The sequence below is a fragment of the Bactrocera dorsalis genome, chromosome 3 (assembly GCF_023373825.1).
Source record: "Bactrocera dorsalis isolate Fly_Bdor chromosome 3, ASM2337382v1, whole genome shotgun sequence".
In the NCBI taxonomy this organism is placed as follows: Eukaryota; Metazoa; Arthropoda; class Insecta; order Diptera; family Tephritidae; genus Bactrocera; species Bactrocera dorsalis.
The window spans coordinates 52,708,854-52,720,153 of record NC_064305.1 but is presented as its reverse complement, the minus strand read 5'-3'; the positions used below and the strand labels follow the sequence as shown (position 1 = coordinate 52,720,153).

The 11,300-nt window shown below is 38.6% G+C and overlaps 1 protein-coding gene across 4 annotated transcripts; it reads right to left on the bottom strand.

Moving 5' to 3' along the window:
• Nucleotides 1-5,747: 5,747 nt before the first annotated feature.
• Nucleotides 5,748-10,534, bottom strand: LOC105225393 (dynamin-like 120 kDa protein, mitochondrial). 4 transcript variants are annotated; one of them, XM_011203825.4, is made up of 16 exons: nt 10,331-10,534; nt 9,948-10,236; nt 9,735-9,870; nt 9,447-9,569; nt 9,233-9,307; nt 8,575-9,164; nt 8,272-8,499; nt 8,066-8,211; nt 7,848-8,012; nt 7,612-7,790; nt 7,139-7,216; nt 6,691-7,085; nt 6,512-6,630; nt 6,354-6,438; nt 6,086-6,290; nt 5,748-6,028 (listed from the first exon to the last, which is right to left on the bottom strand). In XM_011203825.4, the coding sequence occupies exons 1-16, from the start codon at nt 10,360-10,362 to the stop codon at nt 5,964-5,966; spliced, it is 2,910 nt and encodes a 969-aa protein (XP_011202127.1). In that variant the 5' UTR covers nt 10,363-10,534; the 3' UTR covers nt 5,748-5,963. The 4 variants fall into 4 exon arrangements, with proteins under 4 accessions (XP_011202127.1, XP_011202126.1, XP_011202129.1 ...); XM_011203824.4 differs by having other exon boundaries at nt 7,603-7,790; nt 10,331-10,529; XM_011203827.4 differs by lacking the exon at nt 9,447-9,569 and having other exon boundaries at nt 10,331-10,532.
• Nucleotides 10,535-11,300: the final 766 nt, after the last annotated feature.

The following is an 11,300-nucleotide window of genomic DNA, read 5'->3' as shown; positions in this document are numbered from 1 at the left end:
GATGGACGTGGCACCGCTCACATTTTGGTCAAATGCCATGTCTAGTAGATAATGCCAGGGATAGTAGATAAAGATAATCGAACTTCTGGGTGATTTTGTACCGCTAATGTCGACCAATATATGAGCTATCTCAATGAAAATGATCTAGCGTGTTTTACTCAAAACAGTTCATCTCTGTGCTTAAAATGGATAAACTTCGAACATCCAGATGACTTAACTCTATATGATTAGCTTTTTAGTGTGTTGATATTGGAAAAAATAGATAAAATCTGGTCGGTATTACCTCAACTTCCATATATGTACTTCATATAATGGTTTTCTTTTTTCTAACAAACCTTATGTGTCTGTCAGTATAGAAGTTATATTTAGTATATGTATGTACATATATATAAAATTGCTTGGATTTCTTTCCTTAGGTTAACGTTTTACACCATAAAGTATTTCCTCGCTTTGATTCTTGTAAGTTGCAAAAGCATAAAATGTTCGGTTGCATCCGAACTTAGCCCTTCCTTACTTGTTTGACTTAGATTTTTACGATAAATTTGTGAGTTCAATGATTGCAACACAAGGTTTGCCATATCCCGAAATAAAACCGAAAAATACACCGGTATAAGTTGGAAAGTGGAACTAGGGTGTTAGATTAATAGGTATCGCGTGGGAACTCGAGTTCTTAGTTCCTGTCTAAAGTTGGTCGGCTCCAAATTTTGGTCGGTAAAATATTTCGAGAACATACCAACAGGAACTACTTTTATTGAGTAGCTGTTCTTCAAGAAACATTGAAAGCAGGTATATACATATGTATTGTATATCATGATACGAAACTCTTTGATTTGCTGTCAAGGTATGTATGTACATATGTACATACGTTGACATTTTATGCGGCTAAGCAAACCAACTCTGCGACAAAATACGCGTTCCTTCTTCAAAAAAAAATAATAATAGCCCATTAATTTTGCAAATAATTTCTGGGAGATTCTTAATGGTCGTTCTTGTTTTGCTTGTCATCTGTTCAGTAGCCCATGAACTTTCAGTGCTGCCAAAATAAACAACGAGATCATGGGTTCTCTCAAGAAGTAGAGGAGTTGATGAAAGTAAGCAGTGCGCAGGATTTTTGTATTTTGTGTAGCCGTCGAACAACGCATCCGTTTTTCTTTGTCTTGCCTTCCATAAAGTGCTGTATAAATTGTGGACTAAAATACCTCAAGAATTTCTTCGAGTCCAAGGAGGTATAGCAATAGAATTGAATTTCAACATGCCACATCGGGTTAGACGATTGCCCAAAGTATACTCACACATGTGGAAAGCTTACAAAACTTCAAGTGTTCCACCAATTTCATCCACGGGACCACAGGGATCATCCTGGATCATATGCTAAGACTGTCAACAAGAAATTTTACGATTACGTACTTAGGGATGGGTACTGTTAATACAATGGCAAATTTCGGTGCATTTGGCATATTCCCAGGAATAAAGTCTATGAGTTTCTCAATAGAGGTATATAGCCATTCGCACATGAGATCATTCGAGAGTTAGCATATCAGCATTGTGCTGCCATCTCTCCATACCTTGCAGACTCATAGAAACAATCATTTCCTCGTTATTGGTTATGAGGGTATATTAAACAATTGTGACCCTGGGATGTGAGGAGGTTGTTTCACCGATGAATCGCGAGCAAGTTAAAAATGGAAGTATCTACCGCAGGGATACGACCCGTTCAAGCGATGTCAAGCTCAAAACATTTAATACATATTTACCGAAAAATTATTCTATTAATGCCACTAAAACTTTTTCGCTATAAAGTAATAAATTAAGTATATGTGTTTCACGAATTAACAAAGGTGGTTACGTTTTTGTTTACAATTTACATGCCGTTCTTTGCTTCTTCTTCTCAACTCACATCTTGTATTCTATCATTCTTGGTTGAATCCACTGCACCCAATAAAGCGATTTTCGACCGTTAGGGTGACCATATGGCTATTGAGTCGAATAGAAGTGAGATATGAGAGTGTGAGGAACACGGATACGAGAACAAAACAATATTGAGTCAGAAGTGGGATTGTCAAATAAATTTCCAAGTATATAATTATTTGAAAATGGCAAAGTTTAACGATTTGAATATTTGACAACTCAAAAAGGAGCTGGAGGAATGGTTGGCGACAACTGGTGTAAAATCCGAATTACAGTCACAGCAGTTAGAATGTCCAAAATTGTAATTTGGGCAACCATTTAGAAAGCTGTATCTCTGCACTCTGTCCCCAACAATGTGTTTTGTATGGAATATTAAGCTTGGGTTAAAGCCCATGAAGTAGAAATAGAAGATCAGACCTGGGTGAACCAATTACTTAAAAAAGTTGAAGAAAAGATGCAGCAAGTACAGGAAAATATACAGAAGCGCGTTAGAAAAATTATACACTGCGAAAAAATGGTTTTATTTCACGCAACTGTAACCAGTGTTAAACTAAAGCAAGCCGGCCAAAAAAGGCATGGACTGGCTCCGGCAACGGACACCATGTAATCTCCATTTCACAAATAAGCAGGAATACGAGTAATGTTACCATTATGGAATGTGTAGATGGTAAAAATCGTATACTGAGTGTGGATACAGGCGCGTCACATTCCATAATTCGATCTGATCTGGCTAATAAAGAAGTAGAATAGAATAGAATAGAATTTAATTGAGGCACTGCGACCTTGGGTCTATTGTGCCCTCTCCTAACTCACAGGGACTCACCAAGCCCCAGCAAATCGATAAATTCTAGTAATTTGCTGAGAGCTAGTGAGTCGATGTGATCCCTATCCGGAAATATGGTTCCAAGGGCCTTAGACCTGCGTCTGCAGCCTGCGATGCAGTCGATTAGCAGGTGCTCCGGGGTTTCAGGTTCCCTGTCGCAGAACCGGCAGTTAGCGCAAGAGGCTAGTCCTAGGTTGAATAGGTGCCTTTTCAACTTGCAGTGGTCGGTGTAGAATGCGACCAAGAGCCTGAGTTTAATCCTTGGGAGGTTGATTATCGATCTAAACCTATTAAGGTTGTACCCCCCTATTAGCAACTTGGCATGCCGCATACCATGCGCCCGTTGCCAATGACCTTCTCTACCCACTCTTTCTTCCTTACGGAGCAGCTCCTTTATAGTGTGGGGGCCCACCCCAGTGAACGGTTCGGGCCCTACCATATTTGTGGAGGCTGCGGAGCGGGCGAGCTCGTCAGCCAGTTCATTGCCGGCTATGCCTCTATGACCAGGTACCCAAATTAGGTGTACCTGGTTCGATTCAGCTAGGCTGTTTAGCCGTTCTCTACACTCCTGCACTAGCAGCGATTTGATCTCGTAAGCGGAGATCGTTTTTAGTGCCGCTTGGCTATCGCTAAGTATAGTTATTCGCTCATTTCAATAATTGCGATGGAGGTTTATCTCTATACACCGACTTATGGCAAAGATTTCGGCCTGGAAGATACTGGGGAATCTCCCCATCGGTATGGATAGCCTTGTGCGTGGACCTGCGATCCCTGCACCAATACCTTCCGACGTCTTCGAGCCGTCAGTGTACCACTTCAGTGTACTATCCCTCAGCACCAGCTCAAGAGTGGAGTCATTCCACTCGCTCTTGCTGCCAAGGGTAACCTTGAACTTCCTCGTGAAATTTATTGTTTTTGTAATCCCGTCCTTCGGGAGGAGGGCAATTGGATTGTTGCCACTTATCATCTCCATCCTCTGGGACGAGATTGTTTTCCCTTTGCCGCATCCCTCTGCCGTTATTTGCAGGAGTGAATGCTTGGCTACTTGACCGATCACTATGTGGAGCGGTGTGAGTTCCAGCAGGACCTCCAGCGCCGCCGTTGGGCAGGTTCGCATAGCGCCCGTCATGCAGACACATGCTAGCCGCTGAAGCTTCGATAGTTTCATCACCACCGAGGCCTGTGCCGCCACAGAGGCCCAGGACACCGCTCCATTTGTGAGGCCTGTGCCGCCACAGAGGCCCAGGACACCGCTCCATTTGTGACTATCGGTCGCGCAATCATGGTGTACAACCACCTGACAATCCTTGGCTTGCAACCCCAGGATTTTCCTGCCAGCCGATTGCACACCATTAGTGCCTTTGTCGCCTTGACCAGGGTTTGGTTCACATGCTGCTTCCACCGCAAAGTGGAATCCAGCGTGAGACCAAGATATTTTACCTTGCTGGTCATCTCGATCTCTCTACCCCCAAGTGTGAGGTTCCTAAGCCCGGGTAGGGACCTACGCCTCGTGAACGGGACGATGGTAGTTTTCGAGGGGTTGATACTCAGTTCAACTCCCCTGCACCACTCCTTTGCCAGGTTTAGACCTCGTTGCACTAGGTCACAGAGAGTGTCCTCGAATTTGCCTTTCGCTATAATCACAATATCGTCCGCATATCCTTGGCAGCGGATACCATTGACGGTTAATATAAAGAAGTAAGACCGTTAGCTGAGGCAAAGTACTGCAACTGCAGAATGAACTCAAATCTTCGGAGAAGTAAATTGCAGTATCATAATTGGAAATGCATCCGTGAAACACAATTTTGTAGTGGCATAATCGTCGATGAATAATTGACGTAGACTTTCTTGCAAATCTACTTTACATGAAGAACAAGATTATGACTTGTACTAATATGGAAGCGCCATGTATGGGTTTAACAAATACAAAATTAGAGTTAGAGAGCCAGCAGATTCCACCAAAATCAGAAGCAGTTTTTTGGGAAGAAATGGATGGAGACTATGAGACAAACAAGTTTTAGTTTGTTGAGGTCACAGAATAGTCTACACCAGACTTACTTATTTGCTACTCCTGGCTATGACAGGACAAGATAAACGTGTTCCAGTAAGATTACTTAATGAGTTAAAGTCACAGATCAAACTTCGAGAGAGCTATGTTAGGACAGCGTCAAGAGATAAGTTGTGGAGTACATCTTGAAGATTCATTGGCAAAAACGATATATCGAACGAAATTAACGCATGAATCATCAAAATAAGGCTAAACAACTAAGATACTCAACCATTTTTGATAAAGACGATTTCACACCAAGAAGAACCAAAGTTGTGAAACATTTCATTAACACAGGTGATGCAAGACCAATTCGCCAGGCTCCTCGAAGCGTTCCTTTAGCAAACCGTGACGTTGTAAACCAGACTACACGTGAAATGAGCGAAAGGGGCGAGTCATGAAGTTCAGCTGAGCGGCTTTTAAAGAAAAAAGGTGGCAGCATAAGAGCACAGAGAAGACAACTTTTAGCGGTAGAAATAGTGTTTATGAATATAGCAATTTACCGAAAGGCCCTTTGAATTATGTAACGCTTCTGCTACCTTAAAGAGACTTATGGACCAAGGATTTCACGGGAAGAAATGTTTGGTATATCTCGACAATATCAACGTGTTGGGTAAAAGTTATATGAGCATCTTCAAAGCTTGGAAGAAGTTGTTCAATGGATAGCTTGTCTAAAGCTGAGCCCGATGAAGTGCTCTTTTTACGAAAAGGACTCTTAGGACAGAAAGTGATACCGGAGGGCAAAAGATAGAGACAGTAAAAGATTGGCCACTCATTAAAATGTACATGAATTGCTCATTTTCCTTTGACTGTGTATTTTTTATGGTCGATTCGTTCCCCATTTTGCCAGCAGGCTCATCATATCATAAATATAGTAATTTCCCTAAAATTTAATCATTTAATACCACTTATATAAGTGCTTTATTTTATTCATGAATCAAATGGAAATATTAAAATAATAAATATGAATAAGTTCAATCATCCATTTTTATTTTTGCAAAGATTTGATAATACGCACGTACTCATTTTTTAAATTGTCACGCTCTAACAATAAAAACAGCATTTTAAATAAATAAATCACAATGGTGAACAAATCAATATCAACTAATATTTTCCTGTCAGAATCATGGAGTTATTTCGATGAATTTTAAATAAGGACTAGACATACGTCCACGCGGTGAACAGTTACTTTTCTTGATTAAGAGAATTAATAAATTCTTCTAATTTTTCTTGAATGTGTCGGACTTTAACTGTAAAAGAAACCAGACATTTATTTATTTGCGATTAACTCAATTAAAATAACATACTTAATTCTTCTGCAAGTGTCACTCGCTTCCCGGTTAGCAATTGTGCCTTTTTCTCTTCGTCATCACTAAATTCATCCAGAACCTCTTTAATCTCTTTATCTAATCGACGCGCTTCACGATTAATTACTTGCTGCCGCAGTGCATTCGAAGTAACCTTAATCACTTGTTGAATGCGCCAGAAGAGGACTACATCGCTACAACTTATCTGAAACATCATTAACCACTTCGTAAACTTGCTAACAAAGTTCTATACATTCATAATTATTACCTCACATTCGGCACCCTGTTGGCTGTATAAGTAATATGCTTTACGGCAGTCGTTCGCACGATTTAGTGCCTGTTTCAAGAAGTGTCTGAAATTAAAATAACAGAAAAGCTGTGTTTAAGAAAAAAAATGATCGAACAAACTTGAAAAACATAGAATACCTTCGATAAATAGGAAACCACGTTTGACGTATGTAGTCTGTGTCGACCTCAATGCCATCACGCTGTAGGTTCTTTCGGACCGTCGTTAGTTCGTCGTATGATAATGTAGGTAAGTGTTTCTAAATTTGATTGTAATTAAATTGATATTTGATTGTACTAACATATTTTAGAGCACTCACATCGTCGTTTTTCAGTACTTTATCCAGTTCCGTTTTCACACAACGTCGTTTCGATTGATCTTCTGTTAGTGATTTCCAATGAGTTATACGAGTGAATTGACCTGGACCCAACATCTCGTTCAAAGTCTCTTCAGTGTGTGTCAGTTTAGCTTTTACAGAGGTTTCCAGAAATTTAACAGCTTGATCCCACTCAGTTTTATCATGAACGAACCTATCTTCTAATGTATTCAGTTGTATGACTCGCAACATATCGATAGCCTTATCTTCCCAAGAATGCCTACGAATCGCCTCGTCCACCACAGCGCCTTTAAGGTTATCAAAAATGTCATCATGGTCAGGTGATTTTTTCGCCTTCTCCATTAAATATATAAATTCATTTTGCAGGGCTTCCCAACCTATGGATAGTTATTATAACGAAAAATCATTTTAATATCTTAACGGAACATACCTGCCTCCACCGATTTAGCAGGCAGAGCCTGTTCTGCCCACTGCCGCAGCTTTATATCCACCATTGTATTGAAGGAATCTGGAAGGATATTTATATGAGTATGAAGGTGTTTGGTAAGATGATTTACATTTTATCAAAAAAGAGCAATGAAAATGCTTGATTACGAGTATAAATATGTATATAAAATGAAACCCATGTGTACATTACTTTGAGTACACCTGAGTACATAAGGTGTGAGTAGAACTCATACATAAATACATATGAAGAAGGGTTTGTGCGTTTACATATATATGTTATTATAGTAGAACAATCCAAACACATACTGCTCCGTTTGAACGCCTGAATAATAACAATTATTAAAAAATGTTTTAGGCATTAATGAATTCATTAAAAGCACAACATAACAGAATGAGTGCCAGCAAGCGAACTACAATAGTTTCTAGTTTATATTTACATAATATTACTTTGAGAACCTGACTGTGCGGCCGGCAGGTAAATATTCTCAAACACATAATTTGATAGCTTGTCCCAAAGTTTTTCAGTTAACGCTTCTTCCCATTTCTTTGCGGATATTTGTGAGAGCGTGATAACTTCATCCAAGATTTCCCCTTTAGCTTTATCAAATAATTCGTCTCGCCCTGACTCACGAAGCCTGTGCAGTACACACTGTATTAATAAATTAGTATTCACTGTTAAATAAGGAAATTACCGTGGGAAATTGTTTTTCCATTCTGTCTCCAAATTAAATCTGGTAGCTTTAAAGGCGTCGGCTTGTTGCTCTATTGTTTCGCGGACCATTTTCCAAAATCGATCTGAGACTGCCAAGCTGAGATTTCGGCTAGTTACTTGGTGTGGCATTATCACACCTCGTCGGCTAAATGGATATCAGTTTCACTCAGCCCTGAATTGGTAAAATTAGTTACTTACTGGAAAAGCTTTGAATTTTTGAAAAAGTCTTCTTCATATTGCCTAATAGCATCAATGCTGTCGTCTTTTCGCCCACGACCAGTTACTACAGCATAATATCCTAACGCTTTCATAGGGAATAACTTGCCAGAAAGAATTTTGCGTATCTGTTAAATAGTTGAATATGATTTAGTTATATTAAGGAAATGCAATTATTCCTATCATACTCTATCCGGATCTGCGAGTTCTTCTGCCAAATCCACTTTGGTTAGAACAAATATGGTGCGTCGCCCTAGTGGATCACACTGCATTACCAGATCAGTCACGTTACTTCGTTCAGCATCAACTGAACCATCTTGAATGCATAAAATTATTGCATTCGGATTGCTCATGTAGTGCTTAGTCATTTGGTGAATTGAGTCCTTCGTGTCAGCTGCCATATCAACAGTCATCGTCTAAGTAAAGATATATAAGCAAAGTTTCAGTTAATGTTTATATAGTATGTATATAACATAATTATTTTAGCTTACAGATATTATTCCTGGTAAATCCACTAAAACCATTCTTTGCAAACCTGGTCCTTTTACTGTCATTGAAATGACCTCATTGCTTACTGTTTTGCCACCGCGAACAGAAGCTCTCATTCTTAACTCAACTTCACGGCGCAGCTCTGACAAGTCAGATTCTTTATTTAAGTCATATTCACGATCCGAGTCACGAAATTGAGCAACATGATAAGGCCCTTCTGCGAGAGTCACCTTAACTGGTGCACGTGTCATCATTTCTCCACTACCACGAGGAAATATGCGTGCCTTTGCAATAGACTCTAAAACTGACGTTTTTCCACTACTTTGATCACCAACAACCACAACGCGAGGTAAATGGTCAGCCATGGAATAGCTTGTGTCATAGCCTGACAGTTCGTCAAGAACCTCTGAATACATATCAATAAGGGATTTTTTGATTTTCTTAGCAGTTGTTTTTTTGTTCGCTTTTAGTATTAAATACTGCTGCCTTAATTCTCTATTTTCTCGCTCCATTTTTTCCAATTCCTTTTGGTATTTAATTTGTACATTCATAATTTCCGTTTGTAAGGTTTCAACTTGAGTTTGCAAATTCTCTAAAATTAAAAATAATATTAAATTAAAATTTTTTGATTAATTAATTTCTTTGAAAATTCGTAATTACCATATTTTTTACGACTGTCATCATTAGACAGACCTAATGCCGACACAGAAGCTTTGGATTTAATATCATCTTTTGCTAATTATTAAAAAGTTATTTAAAAACAATATTTCATTAGTAAATGGATATCAATCTTTATATACGAGGATGTAAATTCGTCAAATGCCTTTGAAATTCTCTCACTAAAAAATGGCTAATGATATTAAAATGAACGTACATTCAATTATACTGGCATTGTTGCCTTGATAATCCGCGGCCTCAATGGCATCATCCAGACGATTATCGAACCATATTTTCCATTCTGCTATCTTCTCTTCCCCGAGCTCCTTTAGCTTAGGATCTAAATACGAAAACAATTACATTTAAATTACATATGAAAATTACTACAGTTATTTATCTGCACAAAAATACAATTAGTAATACCCAATTACTTATTTATATTAATAAAAATTCCTACTCGAGTTGTGAGAGAATATCAAAAACACTTATTATTTACATATCTTACCTATTTGCACAACTTCTTTCATAACACTGCCAACATCCATCAATTTTCTCGAAAAATTATTCCATCTTTCGCCTTGTGGCAAAACATCCTCCAACCATTTCATGTCGGGCAGACCATCTTTCCATTCTTCATATTTCTACAACGATTGATAACGAACATACATATTTAATGTAATAACCTATTAATAAAATATTTGTTAATATTTATACTTACTTTACTTAGTGATACGCCACCTCCAATAGCGCCACCAAGAACAATATATCGTAGTTTTAAAGCACCACGTAATATTCTGACCACAAGCATTCCGTATTTACGAGTTGGTGGTACATACCAGCCATATCTTCCGTACGATTGAGGGTATAGAAAATCACCTGGACCACGTTTACTTTGGGGTCTGCCGTACTCATCATAAGTTTGCCGGCGCACAGACTTGTTGCAAAGCGTGGAATGATTGGAGCAAATAACTTTCGTGCATAAATACGTGGTTCTTTGGGTTGTACCCCTAAAGGATATGGAACAAATTTATTAAACGATGACGACATTACATCTATAACATCAGATAACTGTTTCATAATCTATCGCATATTTTGACTTACACATGTGATTTGGTAAAGGCTAATCGTAACATGGTTTAAAGAGAAACCTTGGAGCTTTTCAGTCTACAGATTAAATACGCGGTGCAGACGAAAGTTCAGTTGGAAAAATTAAATATTTTCACAAACTGTGAAAATAGTGCTCTTCTTTTTCACCTGATTGTGTTGCTCATCCACTGACACCTAATGTAACTGCCAGACGTCTCAAAATTAGCTTTTCTATAAAAGGTCTTTTTACAAACAAGGTGTTCACACGAGGGAGAGAAATCTATGCACGAGGATAATAGCCCTGACAGACGGCAGCGTTAATTCGGGTTAACTGCGCACTTAATCAGATCCAAATTTATATTTGATAGGCCGCTATGCGAATTTTAAGCTCTCGTAAACAGCTGATTGTTATTTTTATAGTACTTTCAAAGAACATGGGTAGAAGATAAACATTGCGGTAGTTGGCCAACCAATTTTTACAAAACCATTTATTATTACAAAAACGTATCAACACGTTTTTTTTTTTAACTGCATCATAACATAAAAATATTAAGGATTAAATGGATGTTAGCAACGGAGTTATCTTCACTAACTCCTGAATTATCTGGATTAATGCTGCCGTCTGTCAATGCTATTGGTGTCGATATGGTAAGATGTGCTGACCAGGGATATAGGGATATCGAACTTATTCCAACGTGAGAGCCAAAATTCTAGTTTTTGGGTATTTGTGTTGGTTTACCATTCGCCGAATCTTCTAATTGAGATTCCTTATTCGGGGATCTAAGGGATCGGCATTGTATAAAGTGTCGCGCTCGTTAGTTAAAACAGCTGCTTCGGCTGGGAAATCAGGGCGGAGTTCAGGGCGGTTGTCGTGTGAATTGAACTGGAATTTCAGTTGGGCATTCCTTATCTTTTATGTAGACTACAAATGATAAGCTTTTAGATTACATTAATTACTTACGGCCGATTTCTAAATGTCTGATTA

What these genes read in the sequence shown, in the direction of transcription:
- LOC105225393 (XM_011203824.4), bottom strand. Translation starts at nt 10,362, where the DNA reads ATGTTACGATTAGCCTTTACCAAATCACATGT. An exon ending in TGACAGTCGTAAAAAATATG is followed by an intron (nt 9,165 to 9,232) that starts GTAATTACGAAT and finishes TTTTAATTTTAG; the next exon opens with AGAATTTGCAAACTCAAGTT. An exon ending in AACTCGCAGATCCGGATAGA is followed by an intron (nt 8,212 to 8,271) that starts GTATGATAGGAA and finishes ACTATTTAACAG; the next exon opens with ATACGCAAAATTCTTTCTGG.